This window comes from Lissotriton helveticus, chromosome 10 (assembly GCF_964261635.1).
Source record: "Lissotriton helveticus chromosome 10, aLisHel1.1, whole genome shotgun sequence".
Taxonomy (NCBI): Eukaryota; Metazoa; Chordata; class Amphibia; order Caudata; family Salamandridae; genus Lissotriton; species Lissotriton helveticus.
The window spans coordinates 387127933-387148488 of NC_136071.1; the positions used below are offsets into that span (position 1 = coordinate 387127933).

At 51.3% G+C, this 20556-nt stretch overlaps 1 protein-coding gene across 1 annotated transcript in view; it reads right to left on the reverse strand.

Moving 5' to 3' along the window:
- CDK5 (cyclin dependent kinase 5) overlaps positions 1–20556 on the reverse strand; it is a 428946-nt gene that overhangs the window by 343800 nt on the left and 64590 nt on the right. The window contains exons 3-4 of the mRNA XM_078662795.1: positions 19963–20030; positions 8498–8558 (exon numbers count right to left, since the gene is read on the reverse strand). Coding sequence (XP_078518921.1) covers positions 8498–8558; positions 19963–20030 — 129 coding nt within the window. The remainder of the gene's footprint in view (positions 1–8497; positions 8559–19962; positions 20031–20556) is intronic.

Consider the following 20556-nt stretch of genomic DNA (forward strand, 5'->3'; position numbering starts at 1 on the left):
ATCATTCATCCAATCCACAAAGGCGGGAAGAAAAGACCCCAACAATTACCGAATTATAGCCTTCCTAGACTTTGAGTCCAAACATTACGCCAGAATTTTATTAGAAGATTTGCAGGCCTGGGGCGATTTAACAAAGCGCCGCCCTTTTAACCAGACCGGATTTGTGGCTAACTCTGGCACAACAACTAACTTATTCACATTGACTGTCCTGGCGGAGAAAGCGACAATCCAACAAACCCAGCTGCACTGCTGTTTTTTGATTTTAAAGCGGCTTTTGACCACGTACCCCGGGCCCTACTGTGGCAAAAATTAGAGTCCTGGGTCACACCCTCGACCCTGTTAAACACAATTGTCCAACTCCATTCGGAAACATGGATCAGAATTGAGCTGGACGAAGGCTCTCACGTGTTCAGAAAAATCAGAACCAATTCCAGCGTAAAACAAGGCTGTGTGCTGGCTCCACTTCTTTTTAACTTATTCATATCAGATCTATCTCCGTCACTAGACAGTGTCAACTGCCATCCCCCTCAACTAGATAGAACCCGCATCAGCAACCTGCTCTACGCCGACGAATTGGTCTTACTAAGTCATACCAAAGTGAGCCTACAAAGGCTTCTTGATTAACTGCTTCCCTACACTATATGAAACTCCTTGGAATTGAACTTGCCCAAAACTAAAACAATATCGTTTGGGAAGCAAAAAAGGCCACGTGGCGGTTGTTTTTTGACAAAACAAAAATCAAACCAACATCTCACTATAGATATTTGGGTATTTTTGAGGACCGCAGATGTTCTTTCATCAAACAAAAAGAAAAGCTAAGGACCAAAGCCCTGTCACTAGAGGCCGCCACCGCGAAATTATCAAAACAACTACTTGGCCCAAGTCTAACTCCCTTGCTGAAAGTGATGAAGGCGAGGATAATCAACTCTCTGTCGTATGGGCAAGAGATCATGAAGGGCACAACTAGTTCAATATTAACCAAAATCTTTAAACGTGCCGTCCGTCTACCAAAATCGAGGTCACCATCGCAGGTCCATCTTGGACTGGGCCTATTGGATCATCACGGCGTTGAGGCCGACGCATTTATAAAGTTCTGCAATAGACTGCGCCATTCAAGGGAAAGCTCCCTGGAGGCAAAACTTTGGTGAGAAATAGCGAAATGCCAGTCCAGCCTGAATCATCGTCATAGCCTGAATCATCGTCATCACCTGGATCACAGTTTAAAACTACTAGGAGTCAAAGAATTCTGGGAAACAAACCCTTCCCAGCTTGTGCTTGAGGCTGTTATTAAGAAGAGCGTCCGACTGTGGTCATTTCATTCAGGCAGGGCAATTTTGTCAAAAAGGAAACATGCCTGGGCAGCAATCACAAATTTCAAACCAGGAGTTGAGTCGCCTCACTTATCCAGCACTTTTCATTTTACTTGAAACAAAAGTTCTTAGTACTAAGGATGGGTGACTGGCCATTTTTAAAGAACCTGCCCGACCCGTGTCGCCCTGACAACAACATCGAATGCAGGATGTGTGGCTATCACTCTGAAGTAATGGAACACATAGTTTGTGCATGCCCCGCTATGCTCACAGATGCTCACAGACTGACAGCTACTATTGGGGGTGAATGGATCAGGCTACGAGTTCGAACCTGCCGTCAGGCCATAAAAGCAGCCCTCTACTCAGCGGTCCTTTTTACGATGAACTGATCAAGTTTTAATTTGTAATGGTTTTTAACCAAACAATAAAGAATATATATATGACATATTCACTTGTCTTTTGGTCTTGTACTTCTTCATTGATGAAGTAAAACTAAAATGTTTTAAATATATTTGTCTTGCAACGGATATATAACTCCAAAATAAAGTGAATCATCCTACCCCCTTCAACTCACTGAGGAAATTGAATATGCTACTTACCAGTATGCATCTGTTCTTGGCATGTAGGGCTGCTAACATTCATATCTTAGCATTAGATCGCCGCCTAGTGTTGGGCTCGGATGATCGCACATTGTTGTCCTGGAAGAGTCTTCGAAGTATCCTGAGATAGGTGGCTCCTCCCCTGGACTACAGTGCGCATGGGCATCGGCTCCATCCCCAGATTGTTTTTCGCCATTGTGGCAGAAGATGGAGTGAAAAGTGTAAAGGATGTCCATGCTAATGAATAAATACAATAGTATATCTGCAGCTGCGACAGGCACCGGGGAGGAGGGCGGGCGATATGAATGTTAGCAGCCCTACATGCCAAGAACAGATGCATACTGGTAAGTAGCATATTCAGTTCGAGGCATGTGGGCTGCTAAATTCATATCTTAGCATAGAATACACAGCAGTCCCTCCATCAGCGGCGGTTGCCCGTGCCAGCTGCAGAAACCTGAAAAAGTGTCTTCAGAACAGCCTGTCCTACAGCAGCTTGCTGCTTGGAATGCACATCAACACAGTAGTGTTTTGTAAAGGTATGTGGTGTAACCCACGTGGCTGCTCTGCAAATATCCTCTAAAGGAATGTTCCCTAGGAAAGCCATGGATGCCCCCAGTTTGCGTGTGGAGTGCGCTCTGGGGGGTATTGTTAAAGTGCGCTTGGCTTTTTGATAACATATCTGGATGCACTTAACAATCCATCTGGCTATCCCTGCTTTGGAAATCGGGTTGCCTTTGTGTTGTGGTGCGAAGGCAACAAAGAGTTGTTTTGTTTTTCTAAAGGGTTGTGTTCTGTCTATGTAGTACATCAACGCCCTCCGTACATCTAAGGTATGGAGCATTCTTTCCGCCACCGTTTGCGGGTTTTGAAAGAATGCTGGCAAGTCAATAGTTTGGTTTAGATGAAACTGTGACACCACCTTCGGAAGGAATTTGGGGTTTGTGCGTAGCACTACCCTATTTGGATGAATTTGAATGAATGGCTCTTGGATTGTGAGCGCCTGCAGCTCACTGACACGCCTCAGAGACGTAATAGCTACAAGGAAAGCTACTTTCCACGTAAGTAACTGGAGTTCACACGAGTGCAGTGGCTCAAATGGTGGTCCCATCAGTCTGGTGAGAACGACATTGAGGTTCCACACCGGAGCTGGCGGTGTTCTTGGGGGAATGACTCGTTTCAGACCTTCAAGGAAGGCTTTAATGGCGGGCACTCTGAAGACAGAGAGGTGCTGCCTGTTCTGGAGATAAGCCGCTATGGCGGATAGATGTATCCGAATGGAAGTGTACGCTAGATTGCACTTGTAAAGATGCAACAGATAGCAGATGATGTTGGGGATAGATGCATCTAGCGGGTTGATGTCATTGGCTGTACAGTAAATGACAAAACGCTTCCACTTTGCAGCATAGCATGCTCTAGTAGTTGGTTTCCTCGCCTCCTTGATGATGTTCATGCATTCCGGAGGTAGGTTAAGGTATCCAAACTCTAGGACTTCAGGAGCCAGATCGCCAGGTTGAGCTGTTGCGGATCTGGATGCTGAATTTCTCCATGGTTCTGCGTCAAAAGACTGGGCGTGAGGCGCAGTCTTTGATGCGGCACCACTGAGAGTTCGAGGAACGTGGTGTACCAGGCCTGGCGCGCCCACGTTGGAGCAACTAGGATGAGAGTCATCTCGTGCTGCCTTAGCTTTCTTGCGACCAGCGGTATTAGAGGGGCTGGCGGAAAAGCGTACGCAAATTTGCCTGACCAGTTCATCCATATCGCATTCCCCTGCGACTGTGGGTGAGGGAACCTGGCGGCAAAGTGTTGGCATTTTGCGTTCTCTTTTGTGGCAAACAGGTCTATCTCCGGATGACCCCACTGCTGGAAGTACGGGTGGAGGACAGATGGGTGTAACTCCCACTCGTGCATTTGATGGCTGTACCTGCTGAGCAGATCCGCCATCTGATTGTCCTTTCCTGGGAGGTGTTCTGCCATGAGGAAAATGTTCCTCTGAATGGCCCACTTCCACATGCTCTGAGCCAGATGAGACAGCTGTGGCGAGTGGGTGCCTCCCTGCTTTTGAATGTAGTACATCGCGGTCATGTTGTCCGTCCGGACTAGCACGACTTTGTTGCACAGATGTACAATGAAGGACTTGAGCGCCATGAAGATTGCCATCAGTTCCAGATAGTTGATGTGCATCTTCTGTTGCTGCGTCGTCCATAGTCCCTGCACTGTGTAAGTGAGCACATGAGCTCCCCATCCCTGGAGAGATGCGTCCGTTGTCAGGACAATCTGCGGCACAGGCTCTTGGAACAGTCGGCCCTTGCAAAGGTTGTGTGGAGTCCACCAATGCAGAGAGTCGTACGCCCGACTGGTAACCAACACTAGGTCTGTCAATTGCCCACGAGCCTGTGTCCACTGATTCGCTAAGCACTCCTGGAGCGGGCGCATATGTAGCCGTGCGTGAGGGACTATGAAGATGCAGGAGGCCATCATGCCTATCAACTGCATGAACACTCTCGCTGGAAGCGAGTGTTGTGGCCTGAACCTTTGGATCAGAGCCTGCATGCTGTCTATCCTGACTTGGTTTGGCTGAGCCATGGCCGTCAGGGTGTTGATCGTCGCACCTAGGAACTGCCGGACATGTGCCGGCTGAAGATGCGATTTTGGGTAGTTCAGGGAGAAACCCAGATCGTGAAGAAGGTGAATTGTAGTCGACATGTCTGCGGCGCACTGTTGCTCTGACTTGGCTTGCACGAGCCAGTCGTCTAGGTAGGGGTAGACATGGATGTTCTGCCTCCTGAGGTGCGCCGCTACTGTCGCCAGACACTTGGTGAACACCCTCGGGGCTGTGGTGACTCCGAAGGGTAGGACCTTGAACTGGTAGTGCCTGCCTTGAATAGTGAACCTGAGGTATTTCCTGTGTGACGGGTGTAGTGGAATGTGGAAATAAGCATCCTTGAGATCTAAGGTTGCTAAGAAATCTCCCTGGTTTAGCAATGGAAGAATCTGTTGCAGTGTAAGCATGTGGAAATGTTCTGATAGTATGTACAGGTTGAGGGGACGTAGATCTAGAATGGGTCTGAGAGATCCGTCCTTCTTTGGAATAAGGAAGTACAGGGAATAAACCCCTGTGCCCTCCTCTCCCACCGGCACGAGCTCGATTGCTCCCTTTTGCAGCATCACCACTACTTCCTGCTGCAATAAGAGCAAGTGCTCTGCGGACATAGGCCTTTGCCTTGGCGGGATGTTGGGTGGAGTGGACCTCAACTCTAGGCAATAACCATACTGGACTAGTTGTCGCACCCACCTGTCTGTGGTGATGTTTCTCCAGACGGGCAGGAACTGCTGTAGTCTCCCCCCGACAGGTGTTAGGTGGTCGGGGGGCAGTGACAGAGAGTCACTGTTTGGCTGGAGCAGAGGAGCGGGAGCTGTTGTTTCCTCTGCCGCGACCTCTGTTGCTGTTATTTCTGTAACCTCCCTTGTTCTGTTTTGTGAACGAGGATTGTGCCCCACCTTTAGAGAACTGGGATTGTTGACCCATTTGTCCTCTGGTGACTCCACGTGCACCTGAGCGACGAAAATTGCTGCCACGAAACTGTTGTGACTGCAGGGCCCCCATGGACTTAGCAGTTTCTGTGTCCTTCTTTATTTTCTCTAGGGTGGTGTCAACATCTGGACCAAACAGACTATCAGGATTGACTGGCTGATTAAGGATTGTTGTCTGAATATCCGGTTTAAACCCTGGGATGCGGAGCCACGCTTGTCGTCTCAGCATAACGCTAGTGTTGATAGCTCTAGCAGCTGTGTCCGCAGCGTCAAGTGCACACTTGATGGCTGCGTTTGAGATTAGCTTTCCTTCCTCAATGAGCAGGTGGGTGGCTTCTTGGAACTGTGGAGGCAGGTGTTGTACAATCTGTTCTAGGGTGTCGTAGTGCGCCCTATCGTAACGCGCCAAGAGTGCCTGTGTATTGGCGATGCGCCAAAAGTTTGATGCCTGTGCAGCTACTCTTTTGCCCCCTGCCTCTAGCACTTTGGACTCCTTATCCGGGGGAGGAGCTTCACCCGTTGTCTGGGAGTTGGCACGTTTCCTGGCATTGGCGACCACAAGAGAGTCCAGTGGCAATTGTCCCCGGATGTATGCGGGGTCCGCAGGTGCAGGTCTGTACTTTTTTTCAATGCGAGGGTTGACCACTCTCGCTCTTGTAGGCTCCTTAAATATGTCCCCAGCATGCTTGAGGACTCCTTTAAGCATAGGCAGTGTCTTTACTGTCCTTTCAGAGACTGAAAAAGTGTCGAAAAGGAAGTCTTCCTCAACCGGGTCGGCATGCATGTCCACATCATGATTGGCTGCCGCCCTTTCGAGTAGTGCATGAAAACCTGCTGAATCCTCAGTCGGGGATGCACGTGCATTAAAAAGCTGCGGGTCCTGCCCCACTCCCTGGGTGTTCTGGTCACCAGTGTCATCATAGGAATCCGGTTGTGCATCAGGTTCATTGATAGGGAAATTGTACTGCTCGTCTTCATCATACCCCTCACCCGCAGAGTGTTCTGGGGAGGGAGTAGGGCTCCGTCTCGGAGGAGGCTGGATTGGTTCCGTGAGGCCTGAGGCGTCAAGGGGCACCCTCTTCTTCTTTAGTGGGATGACATAGGAGTCCACTGGCTCCGAAGTGATTTTCCTCTTATAGAGGGTCAGTGTGCCTGTGTCAGCGTCGATGAAATGCTCTGAATCGTCCTCTGATTCGAGTACCCGACGTGGAAGCGGGCCAGTCGGTGAAGAAATCACCTTTTTCGGTGCCGATTTGGTTGAAAATGCTTTCGGCGCCTCCTTCGGCGGCAAAATAAAGAGAAGTTTCCCAGAGGGCTTCGCTGGAGTGTCCTTTTGCGGCTGCGGCGATGGTATCGGAGCCGACGGGGCAAAGGCCTTCTCCCTGATTCTTTGCAGTGATTCGGCTATGAGGGACGGCTCACTCACAGTTTGTTTCGACGCTGACGAGGATGGTCTTATCTTTCCCTCGGATCCGACGTCCTTGTGGGCCTTGTGCGCTTTGGGCGCGGATCCTGTCTTTACCGCCTCCGATTCCTGTGTTCGGGGCGCAGACTTCTTTCCGTGTGCCTGCGTAGCCTCCTTGGAGCCGACTTTGGCGGGCTTGGACGGCGTCGTAGCCGCAGACCCGTGCCGACCATCTTTTTTGGAGGACCCCTCCTCTGGCGTCGGTTTCGATTTTGCAGCATCGGAATCGACAGACTTCTTCGACTTCTGCGGACCGGAGGTCGACGGAGTCGATGGGGTAGCGGGCACCGACGTTTTCACTGGCACGGCAGCCATCTTAGGGACACTCGAGTCCTTAAGTTTCGGTTTCGTTTTCGGGTCGGCCATTTTAGGTGTTGTCGATCCCGATGGTTTCGGTTTCGGTTTCGAAACAGTCTGCTCAGCAAGTAAGTCCGTGGCCGGGCCCGAAGGCGGGGCTGTGGCTTGCGGCAACGGGTCTTGGGTAAGGCAGACAGGCGATCCCGTGTCCCGGTCGGTATCCTCGTAACCTTCGGGGCAGAGCTCGTACCCCGAGCTGTCTGCCGCTGGCTCATAAATCTCATCGTCGTCTCCTACCTCGTCGACGTATTCAAGGCCTTGACCCGCGACTCCGTCGTCGTCTCTCGGATCCGCCTCGACCTCCGTCTCGGGTGGGGAGATTTGGAGATGATGACCCTGGTCCTCTTCGTCCTGGTCGCCGAAGATGTTCTCCGGATCCGGGGCCGCTTGTTTAGCTTCCATGCGCACCGCGCGCCGAAGCTTGAGAGTCTTCTTTGAGCGGAACTGTGCACACAACTTGCACTTGCCGTCGTCGTGGTCAGGCGAAAGGCATTTGTTACACACGGGGTGTAGATCGATGTGTGGGTACTTGGACCCACAGAGCGGGCAGTACTTAAACGGGCTCCGCTCCATGTCCGAAAAGTTTTGCAGTCGTGTCGCGATGAGAAGGCCTCAAAGTTCCGAGAGCGAAGAAAACTCCGCTTATTCCGGCTCCAAGAGACGGAAGACTCGAGACCGTGCGCAGACAATACCGACGCAAGAAAATCGAGGCCTTTTGGCCGCTAAAAGTTAGTTTTTCTTGGTTCCGACAGGAAGACGTCGAGACCACATCCGAACCCAATGGCGGAAAAAAACAATCTGGGGATGGAGCCGATGCCCATGCGCACTGTAGTCCAGGGGAGGAGCCACCTATCTCAGGATACTTCGAAGACTCTTCCAGGACAACAATGTGCGATCATCCGAGCCCAACACTAGGCGGCGATCTAATGCTAAGATATGAATTTAGCAGCCCACATGCCTCGAACCTAGCACCACACCAATGTGTAGTACTGTTAAAAAAAAAAACATGAAATCCTCACTACTGTCTGAGCAGTAATTAACAGGCAAGAACCTCACACAATGCTCTCAAATGCACAAGTGCTCATTTTTTACATTAAGTAAGTTTCCCTGTAAAATGGACCAAATATGCCCTTCCTGGCTCTCGACTTCTAAATGTCCTCAAATAAGCCAGTGTACAAGCATATATGAACACATTTTTTCTGTACAACGTCAGAGGAGTTTACAGCCTGCCTCACCTGGTCGCAGTATTCAAACACAAGGGTAAGCTTCTTGTCACTGTGCAGGACATCGTGCAACCTACACCAAGGAACGAGAAAAAGCAGATCATCAGATTGGGATATCAACAATACACTTGTAAAGAACACAAAATAATATATGCATCCACTATGCACTTTGTGGTATCTTGATACTATGAGCGCTAGCACCCTTGTGGACCCGAACGGACTCTAAACAGCAATTACGTAAACTGCTGGGAGGTGTTAAGGTGCAGTTATAAAAGTTATGCGCAATGAGTGCAGTGTGTGATCTAATGTGGCGGAATAAAGATGTCTGGTATAGGGCTCAGTGTTTGGCGTTTTCATTTGCATGCTTCCGGGCTGAGGAAGATGCTTCAACTGGTGACGAGGAGGGGATATGTGCCCGGAAAAAACAAGGCTGATCTCTCTGAGACTTTGCAACAGTACAGTAAACTGCTTGTGTGCGCCACTTGCACCCCGAATCGATGCAAAGCAGTCTGCAGGTGGCGCATTTGGAGTCAAAGCCTTGCTCCAGCCAATACACAGCCATCTCAGAAGTTGATGGCACTGCAGAGGAGCACAGATACGCAAAGACTGCGGGGAAAAAAACACGTCATAATGGTCTGCAAAGCTAAAGAGAAACCAAATGCGTCAATGCGTCACAGCGAGAAGAGAAAGTGGATGCCAGAAGATTCCGGAAGCATTCTCGCCACGCCCACAAGCCAAAAGGCAACACCAATTACAAGCAGAAACCAAGTTGATCGTCATCAAATTAATCATATAAAGGTTCTTCAACTTCATTATTAAGCATTAGTGAAGAAGATGAATATGCGCTAAGGATGTCTACTAAGGAACGACCTGCACATGTAAGATTAGCGGCTTGCAAAGAAGATCAAAAGTCAAAGAAGAATCACTGAACCGAGTGACAAAATTAATTTGGACACTGTTACAAAATTACAATAAAGGTGAACGTTTGCCCCATAACCTTCATGTGGTTTGCTTCTAAACCATTACAGAGTCAAGGGTCATTTACAGCAGCAATGAGACACAAAACGACATCAGTGCAAGTGCCAACCGGTGTTCTTCAGGGAACTTCATCAAGTGCAAGCATACTTAGAAACAAATCTTGGACCAACAGTGGGACCTTCTCAATGCCAGCACCTAACCCACTATTACTCCAAGAAATATATTACCCCTTCAGTCTGTACAGGGGTCCGTGTGCACACCGGACAGCACCCACCGTTACAGTGCTTGTTCCCTCAGGAACTGAACAATTAAAATCCAAAAGCACGGGTGCACCACACAACAACACACACTTCAATAGGAGCGATTATAAAGTCCAAATCCAGTAAGTGACGAGGGAGAAACGCAGGACTTCTTCAGGGCACTTATATAGAAAATTCAAAGTATCTCCTTAGGTGAGAGAAGGTATGAGAACAACGGTGCGCACGAGGAGATAGAATCGTCCGGCAAGATAAATCAGGAAAGATATGGAGGACGTCCAGGTATAGGTCACAGCTAGTGGCAGAGAATAAAAAATGGTTCGGCCCACAGATATGAGGTCGCAGGATCGCGATGTGATAGTCACGATCGGCAAAAGTAGCTTCCAGGTTCGTCGCGACAGCGGACCTCCTTCCCGCTGCTCGAGCCTTAACGGGCCTGGTCTGAGAAGCAGCACATTGGTGGATTGCACATTTTGTGAACAGCTTGTAGATTGGATCTGAATCCTGCGCAACACGTAGATGATATCACCTTCGGACTTCATATCCGTGGGTTGAATGCTACACTCTTTGTGATTCGCTGTAACTTCTATTAGGACGGCCACCAGCTTCCGTTGACCTACTAGAATATGACTGAGCAGCGCGTAGACGGAATAATGCTTTGACCTCATATCTGTGGGCCGAACCATTTTTTATTCTCTGCGACTAGCCGTGATCTATACCTGGACGTCCTCCATAACTTTCCTGATTAATCTTGCCGGACGATTCTATCTCCTCGTGCACAGCATTGTTCTCATGCATGCATAGTTAGCTTTGCCACTGTTGCTGACATTGAACTGATATCGCTAAACTACAACATCCGTACTCCGCCTGGCATCGCAAGTCGGTTCCCGCTGTTGTTTCATGGCGTAAGAAGACTCAAGAAAATGAAAGTCCTACTTCATATAAATGCTGACATTCATCCGGTTGCCCAACGGTACCGAAGAGTCACTTTTCACTAGCAGGAAACTACTGGGAAAGAACTAGAACCATTGTTGACACATTACATCATTGAACGCTCCACCAGTCCTATGCCATGAGTTTCACCCATAGTTTTGGTGCCTCAAAAGGACAGTGGAGGTGCAGTGTGCATTTGTGTTGCTATGTGTCAGGCAAACAAAGCAATCGATAGAGAAATACATCCTGGTTCCCACATAGTGGACATACTCATGCAGCTGAACGGAGACAAAGTCTTGTATCGTCTTGACCTGAACAAGGGATACCATCAACTTGAGCTGGAAGAGAACTGTATGTACATTCCTACTTTTTCGGCTCATGTTTGTTCAGATTCAAAAGACCGAGTTTTAGAATATATTTGGCTCCGGAAATATTTCAGGATGTTATTCATATAGTAATTCAACCTGTTACACATGCTTTCAATTACAGTGCTGGCATACTGGTATTTGAGACAACACAAAAGGAGCATGACAAAAGGAGCATGACAAGGCTTATAGAGAAGTGTGCCAAGTACTTGCTGATGCAGGCCTCACTCTGAATGCAGCAGTGTGAGCATCACAAAACCAAGCAAATTCCCTGGCCACATATTCTATGATGGAGGAATGCCTCTTGAATAGGATAAAGTGTAAGCATTGTTATCTACTGCCCCCCTCCCCCCACAAGATGTAACCATACTACGATCCTTCTTTAGGCATGCCCAGTTATTGCTCAACATAAATCCGTGACTTTGCTCTGGTGAGTGCCACATTGGGAGACTTAAAGCAGAATGTCCCATTCCAGTGATCTCCTGAATGCGGCTAAAGTTTAAAATAAATAAAACATATACGATTAAGAATGCTACTGAAAGGGGGCGTGGCTACGAGAGCGGCAATGGCGGTCGCAGCTTCCTAGAGCTCCCGCTTGCCCGAGATACATCCGTCCAGTTATCCTGTCCCCGAGCCTCTACAACACACCCCGAGTGAGGCGATTACAGCAGAGGGCACTGGACATCTCCCGGTGCGGCCAACGGAGATTCTGGCGCCTTAGTCACGGCCGGGAGACAGGGAGAGGAGTGCGGCCTAGTGCGTGGCTGAAGCCGGGACCTCGATTTTGGCGCTCCCCGTCCGGGAGACACCCGTGTGGCGCGGCTGCCTTACCGCCTTCCCTGAGCTGAATTGACCCGGCGGGACAGGTGAGGGCGGATTCGGTCCCCCCGGGGGCCAGGCCACGGCGCCACTACATTAGAGGGGCGAGGCTCGCCCCACGGGCTGCTGGGGCCTAGCGGGACCGGCGGAGCCGGGCGCCTCGAGTTTCGCGACTCCCCGCCCGGGGTTGGCTGTGGGCGGTTGCCGCTCCAGTGCTTGGGGGACGCCTCGCCACTGCCTCTCTACACTCGAGGTCCAGTACACAGCAGTGCGGCGGTTGGCGGACCCTGCGGCGGGCGGCACGTCGTGGTTGCCCCCCTCTGGACCCCCGGACATTGCTGGCAGTGGCAGTAAACCCACAGGTGCACAGAGGGCGGACGAGCCCATTCGACAGACTTGCGGGCCACGAGTGGCGTGGGGGTGATTCCCGGGGCCTGCTCTGCCTTACCTGAACTGTGACCAGAGAGGAGTGTCCGGCTGCCCGCTTTTGGTGGTGGGACGTGCTCGGCTGGATTTCCCCACTGGGCTAGACGAAGGACGTGGGAGACCCCATTTTGCCACGCCGGTGTTGAATGTTGGTGGCCCGTGGGCAGGTGGCGATCATGACCCGAGGTGGAGGCGGCGGCCAAACCAAGCAACCGACCATCGACAAATTCACGGGGCCAACTGGAGGTCCGGGCCCGTCGGGTGGGGGTCAGCAACAACCACCCCCCCCAGACAATACCGCGCTCATGGCCGCCATCACCCAATCTAGGGATATGCTGGACGCTAAAATCGGCGCGGTGGGCGCAGACGTTACCCTGATTCGTCAAGACCTGCGGAATGCAGTGGCGCGTATCACCGAGGCGGAATCCAGAATCTCTGTGGTGGAGGACGATGTTGGGTCCTTGAAGAAACGACTGGCGGTGGTGGAATCGGCGCAGAAGAATCTGGCGCTTAGGGCTGAGGATGCAGAAGGTCGCGCCCGCCGCAACAACCTCCGATTTGTTGGTTTTCCGGAACGCTGTGAGAAGGGGAATATGGAACAGTTCCTTACCCAGTGGCTGCTGAGCTGGATGCCTCCGGAGAGCCTGTCCTCATGCTTCATCATTGAGCGCGCACATCGCGCCTTGACCCAGAGGCCGCCGGAGGGTGAACGGCCCAGGGCGGTGATCGCTCGGCTATTGAACTACCATGATCGCGACGTTATCCTGAGGGAGGCAAGGTCCAAAGATGCCATCCTCTATGAAAACCACAAGATCATGGTATTCCCTGACTATACCAAACTCGTGCAGCAGAGGCGACAGTCCTTCATGAATGCTAAGGCGAAGCTCCGTGGTCTGGGTCTCCAATACTCCCTGCTGTACCCTGCTCGTCTGAGAGTAATTTTCCAGTCCAAAACATTGTTCTTTGATACTCCGGAGGATTTGTTTCGCTGGACGGATGAAACGGTGGCGCTCCGGCCACATGCCCAGCCGGGATTGAATCCAGGGTCCTCGAGGGGTTCCTCACCGGAACGCAGTGATCTCCCGACCAAGAGTAAGAGAAACCGGAGATCTAGATCGCGGAAGCGTTCGGCCTCTGCCTCTGGTGCGCAGGGAGGCCACAGAACCGAAGACTCGGACTTTTCTGGGAAGTGACATTGCTACTTTCAGGTACTCTGTGCTCCTGGTTGGGTAGTATGGCTCCCGAGGATGAGTGAAGTAGGGGCGGCGGCCCGGCGAACTGGACGCCTTCCTGATGCCTCAGTATCTTCTCGAAACTGTGTTCGTTGAGTTGAGTGGGGTGGTGAAACAGGCTCGGGTACAGCCGATTGGGGGCTGTCCCTCTCCTACCTTTGTTGGAGTTTTTTGTTTTTGGGGGGGGGGGTTGCGATGATGGGTCTAGGGGTGTTGGGATCCATTGGCATGGTAGGTCTTGGGCCCTCTGTTTTGGGCCTGGGATTGCCCATACCGCGACAGATGCTTCATGGTTCTGTGAGGTGTAGGGGGGGGTTGGGGGAGTGGGCAGTTAAGGGGGGACCGGCAGTTGCTGTCCCTGAAGTTTCTGGGGGTTGGGGTAGTAGGGGGGGGATGCACATGCTTTCTATGGATATGCGGATGTTGTTGAGTGGTGGGTGGTGTGGACACAAGGGGCCTTCCTGGTGGACTCCATCTGACTATGGCTGATACTGCACACAGACTCCCGGTGGAGTCCCTACGAGTTGTTACGTGGAATGTAAGGGGGATGTTGGACAAGGTGAAACGTGGGGCGGTCTTGCGTTGGGGGAAAAGAGCCGCTGCCGATGTGCTTCTGCTTCAGGAGACTCATATGATGGGGTCGAAGGCACTCAGCCTGCAGCGATTGGGCTATCAACAGGTATACCATGCTGGCTTTACCAGGGGATCCAGAGGGGTGGCTGTACTAATCCATCGTAGGGTGGCGTACGTACACGAGAAGATGTGGGCTGACCCGCAGGGTCGATATTTGTTTGTCAAGGGCAAGGTGGGTACGGAGCCCGTGGTCCTTGGGAGTGTCTATGCCCCCCCCCCCTGCAATGGGCCCTAGCTGAGAGGCTTTTCCAGGTATGGGGGGATATCCCGGAGTCCCTGGCGGTGGTCGGGGGAGACTGGAACGAGGTGATGGATGTTTGTATGGACCGCAGGGGGCGCCGGGGGCCGGGCGGGCTGACCCCCCTTTCCCTCCCTCCCCTCCCTCTACTAGACTGCAAGCGCTGTGTGATGGAATGGGCTGGATTGATGCTTGGCGACATATGCACCCTACTTCGCGTGAATTTACGTTTGTGTCTGCTGTGCATGGTTCCTTTTCCCGCTTGGACTACATGTTTGTTCCCCGGGTGTGCATGTGCAGGGTGCGGGCGGTGGAGATTTTGCCTAGGGGACTGTCTGATCATTCCCCAGTATCGATCGACATAGAACTTATTAGGAAACGCCAGCCCTTTAGATGGAGGATGTCCTCGTGGCATCTTCAGCAACCTAGTTATGTTAAACACCTCCGGGAGGCCATTGATCACTACTGGCGGGAGAACCTGGTTGGGGACGTTGACGCGGTCGTGGTGTGGGAGGCTTTGAAGCCCACGGTGCGAGGGGTGGATATTGCTTGGACCACTGCGGCTCGCCGTGGGCGCCGTGAGGCAATCGTGGCGGCTGCGGCGCTGGTGGAGACACTGGAGCGGCAGAACCGGGGGGGAGGAGATGAGGTTGGTGTGCGACTACTTCTCCAGGTGCAGCAATCATACGCGTCAGTCCTACTGGACGAGGCCAAACAGGCGTGGCTGGCCACGCGGAGCCGGATTTGCCAGTGGGGTGACAAGTCGAGCTCTATGCTCTATAGACTGTGCCAGTATAGCATCAAACCCGACACGCTGCCCGGTCTTCTTGCTGAGGATGGAGCGGCTATCACGGACCCTGTCGGCCTAGCAGCGAGCTTTGCCGCCTACTTTGGAACGCAATACGCCCCGTGTGATAGCCTGACGGGAGAGGAAGTGGCTAAATTCATTGATGACCTGCCCCCTAAAATGGTGTCTGATGAGGCCAGGAAATCCCTGGATGCTCCTCTCACGGCGGAGGAACTTGGGGAAGCCCTGGGACAGCTTAATGCAGGTAAGGCCCCTGGGCCGAGCGGCTATCCCTGTGAATTTTATAAAAAATTCCACACGCAATTGGGGCCCCACTTTCGGCGTGCGCTGGAAGCGGCGCGTACTCAGGGTAGGCTGCCGCCTGATTGGCGGCATGCTGAAATTGTAGTTTTTCCGAAACCGGGTAGGCCCCCTGATAGGCACGACTCATATCGCCCCATCTCGTTACTTAACATAGAAGCCAAAATACTGGCCAAAGCCCTGGCGAATCGGTTGCTTCCATACATAGCGGACCTAGTACACCCAGATCAATCGGGCTTTATGCCTGGTAGGGCTACACGCCACAATATTCGGCGTGCATGGGCCGCGATCGACGCTATGGGGGCCACGGGCGAGCGGGCTGCTTTGTTGCTTGCTGATATCAATAAGGCGTTCGACTCGGTGAGCTGGACATACCTGTTCGCGCTCCTGCCCCGACTCAACCTAGGCCCTGTTTTTATATCCTATGTTAGGCTGCTATATACCGATATCACGGCCGCTGTGCGGGTTGCCGGGGCTGTGTCAGAGACCTTCCGCGTTGGCCGGGTACCCGACAGGGATGCCCTCTGTCCCCATATCTCTTTGCCCTTGCTATGGAGCCGTTGGCCGCCTGGGTACGTATAGATGCGCAAATGCGAGGATTTGTGTGGCCCCAGGGCCTCTCTGATAGGATTGCGCTCTACGCGGATGACGTCCTTTTCTTCCTTACAGACCTGCGTCGCTCCGGGCCGCGGGTGTTGGAAATAATGCGGGTCTTTGGCGAAGTTTCAGGCTTATACCTGAACCTCGGTAAATCCACCTTGTGGGTCCTGGGAGGTGGTGCGGTATCGGACCCCTGGACACTGGACCTGCGAGTGGCGACCGATGGCCTGCACTACCTGGGAGTGTTCCTGTCCGAGTCCGTGACCCTCACGTGGGAACGTTCTGTGCAGCCGGTTTGGGAGCGGGTGCAGGCCGACGTTAAAACATGGTCCCGGATGCCTCTTAACATCTTTGGCCGGTCCGCCATCTTTAAGATGGTGGCGCTTCCACGCCTTCTATACCAATTGCAAAATTATCCCCATTCGGTCCCGGCCTCGTGGTTTCGGCAGGTGAATTCGGTCTTGGGGCGGTTCCTGTGGGCTGGGGGTTCTGCCAGGGTGGCGTTGCGCACGTGCTTCCTCTCTACGTACTGTGGAGGACTCGCCACCTCGGACCTTCTGTCCTACTATCAAGCAGCTCACCTACTCATCCTTAATGACTGGTGGTACGGTGATAGAGGTGACCCGGCATATGCTTTAGAGCGCGCACTGATGGGCGACAACACTCTCCACATGCTCCTCTTCTCTGCCCGGCTGCGGCGGGGACTGCCCAGTGTCACGAAGACGGTCTTCCTTGTTTGGCGTCAGGCGTTGCGACGCATGGGCTGGTGGGGTAAGCTGACTGCGGAAACGCCGCTGTGGCGCAACGGCAGACTGCCTGCGCTGGCCTCCTTGTCGGGTTTCGGTGGCTGGGACGCGATCGGGATCTCGTCACTGGGCGATGTGATGTCTGGAGCTGCTCTTAAGCCGTTCCAGGACCTTAGTGAGGAGTTCCACATGCCGCGGACTCAGTTTTTCCGTTATCTGCAGCTTCGGCATGCGCTCACACCATACATTGCCGACTTAGAATCGCTCCCCGAATTTAGCCCTATTGAAGCGAAGTTGTTCATGGGGGATCTCGGAGACAAAAAAGTGTCCCGGATATACCAAACGATGGTCACCCACTGCGCCTCCGACCTTCTTCCCCTGCGGACAGCCTGGGAGGCAGATGTTGGTCCCTTGGACGAAGACGATTGGCGGGAGGCCCTGGAGTCCCCGCGAGGGACTGCTATCGCGATGAGGCTCAGGTTCATCCAATTTAAAATCCTCCACAGGGCTTACTTTACACGTGAGCGCCTCTGGAAAGCTGGACTAATTGAATCACCGGAATGCTTGCGTTGTGGTGTGGAGGTAGGCTCGCTGCTCCATACAGTGTGGCTGTGTCCTAGAATTGCTGGCTTTTGGAGAGGTGTGTGGTGTTGCTTGTCTGAAGTGCTAGGATGGGACCTGCCCCGCACCCATCGATTAGGTTTGCTTCATATTCTCGAGGGGGTGGGAGGGAATAGCTATAAGCGCCACCTACTGCTGTTGGGGCTAGTACTAGCCAAGAGAGACCTGGCGCGGGCTTGGAAGGACGTACGGGCTCCTCCTCTGTGTGTTTGGAAGGCAGGATTGGACTTTTGTATGGGTCTGGAGCGCCCGATCTTTGAAGCACGAGGGTGCCCCCGCAAGCACTTTAGGATATGGAAAAGATGGGCCGAGTATAGGGACTTGCCACTGGATCCCCCAGTTGAACCCGAAGAAGAACCCTAGGCTTCCCCCATTGCGTGGGCCTGTGTCTGGCGCCATACCGACTACTCTATACTCACTTAATGCTGTCACCTCTTCGCATGTGCACGGGGTTAGGGAGGGACTGCGGGGTGGGATTGGTTGAGGGTGGTGGGGAGTTGGGGAAGGGAAGGGGTGGGGGGTAGTTTTGACTAAATGCGATTTGAAATGTGTCTAGTTCGGACTCCGATCCTGCTATATGTCATGTATTCAAATGCTTGGTGGTTTCTCCTGACTGTGGGGTACCACACTCATTGCCTTGCTTGACTATTCAATAAAATCTGTTGTGAAAAAAAAAAAAGAATGCTACTGAAATGGCCTACTTCGCATCCAAGTAACATACTGAGATCACAGTAGATGTGGGACTGGTGGCAGTTATTGCTCAACACAATGGCCATCCAAATGCTCAGAGACACATTGTGGCCTATACCAGTAGAAGTCTGTCTGAAACAGAACATGCCTATTCTCAACCGGAAAGGCATCCATTGACAATGTCGGACCTCCCTGCGCATGCCTGGGAGAGAGGTGCAGCGCCATGAGACCTCCCTGGTGATGTGTGCGCTTAACAAGAACATTTGACATTTGACATTCTTTGGGCTCTAGGAAATGGACATCATCTCATGGTAGTCATTGATGTATATCCCTGTTTTCCATGGACGGAAGACTTAACAACCCATTACAAAGTCATTGAGTTGCACAATGACATCCTTGCAGCATGGGGCATCCCCATTATTCTCAAATCTGACCATGGTCCACCTTTCAATAGCAAAGAATTAAAGTTGTTTCATGTTCGACTCAAAGTCAAGCATCAAAAGAGTACACATCTCTGGCCCCAAGCCGATGGCGTTGTTAACAGATTAATGAACATACTCAAGAGGGTAATCGATGGAGGGAATCAATCTCAACCAAGCCCAGTATCAAGCTCTTCGTGCCTATCGATCAACTCCTCACTCCAAAACTGGCGAGAATCCTACCACCTTGCTATTTGGGAGAGCCATCAGAACCAAACTACCACAACAGATATCGCACCAATCGATGAATGCCAATAAATTTAGAGTCACAGGCAGTTCTCGAAAGTGCAAGATGAAAACATCCCCTCTTCGACAAAGGGGACTGAGTATAGGTCAAACAGAACAGGAAGCGGAAAACTGACACTCTGTTTGCTGTCGTACCCTTTAAGGATTGTAACGTGGAAAGGATATATGGTTACAGCACATCACCCCAGAAAGTCCATCAAACGGAACTTGTCACTTTTAAACACCTATCTCGGTGTTCGTTAGCCCCTGATGTCATGAGTGAGGCAACACCGCCTAAGTGTCCAGATCAAGTACCTGAGCCTATGTCAGTACACAATCAAGGTGCACCTCAATTAGCTTATACCACCTGATCTTGCAGACCAGTGCAAGCACCTTGACGACTCATTGATGAACTATGATGCTAATGCTGTCGGTACTTTTTATTTAACAAAGGGAGAGATGTAGTGTCTTGATACTATGAGCACTAGGAACCTTGCAATCCTGGGCAGACTCTAAACAGGAATTAGGTAATCTGTTGGAAGGTGTTCTGGTGTGGTTATAAAGTTATGATGCAGTGTGCACCGTGTTTGATCGTATATGAAGGAATAAAGACGTTTGTTATAAGGCTTTGTGTGGTGTGTTCTTTTGAATGCTCCCAGGCGGGGGAAGATTCTACAAACCTGTCCTAATAAAACAAAACAAAAATATTGTTCTACGGTACTGCAGTGTCCGAGGGTGACCCAAATCATGAATGGCCACGAAACTACCTGTAAATACTATTATCTTCCCTTGTCCAATTGTTCATGAATGTCAGTGTTTCCTAAGTGAAACTCTTTGAATCCATATGCTAGACAGACAGTTTCTAGATATAGGCAGTCAATGTATAACCTTTCTGCTAAGTTGTTTCACACACAGCCCTTCCACAAAGACATACCCTTTGCAAACGTGTCACACACAGACAACTTTTGAACAGGCCCTTTGTACAATCATGCTGAACTCTGCGTGTAAGGCACCCACTCTCTTTACGCACCTATGTACCCGTTCTATAAATTAACAGCTCCACACACCAGTTCCATACACACATTAGCCCACAAAGTCAACAATAAACACAGAAAGATTTCCCTTACCGGACAATGTTCTTGTGTTTCAGCTCCTTGAGCAGACAGATCTCTCGCAACGCTGAACTGGGCACCCCCTGCAAAAGGCAGACACACATGTCAAAAGTAGGTAGGTAATATTAGCTGGAGTTGGTCCACTTTGAAGACTGCCCCCCTCTGTATGATAATTTATTCTATATTCTTTATTGGTTATCAGAAGACAATAAAGCATGAAAATCAGTAACAAGCAATCATAAACATATACCACGTAAAACCTTGGTACGGGAACCAGGGTCATACTACGATTCGCAAATAGATATTGAATGCTGTGTGATGTAGTATCCAGTCCCCCAATCCCAGTCCCCCAATCCAGCAAATAGTCAGAAGGAAAAGCAGCAAATGCGTGAGTGTGGAGGTCAGTAAGAAGTGGATATCAAGGAGGAGTTACCAGTCTCATCTCCTGAAGCCCGGTCCGAGACAGAGGGGTACAAAACAGCAGACACAAGTCCGCCCTTAGTATCAAGAGCCTCACCTAGTTTATCATCGGTCCTACATGTTTTCAGTCTTACTTCCACTGCTACAGCCTATTCTGCCACATCATGTTCCCAAAGCTCCAATCTTGGC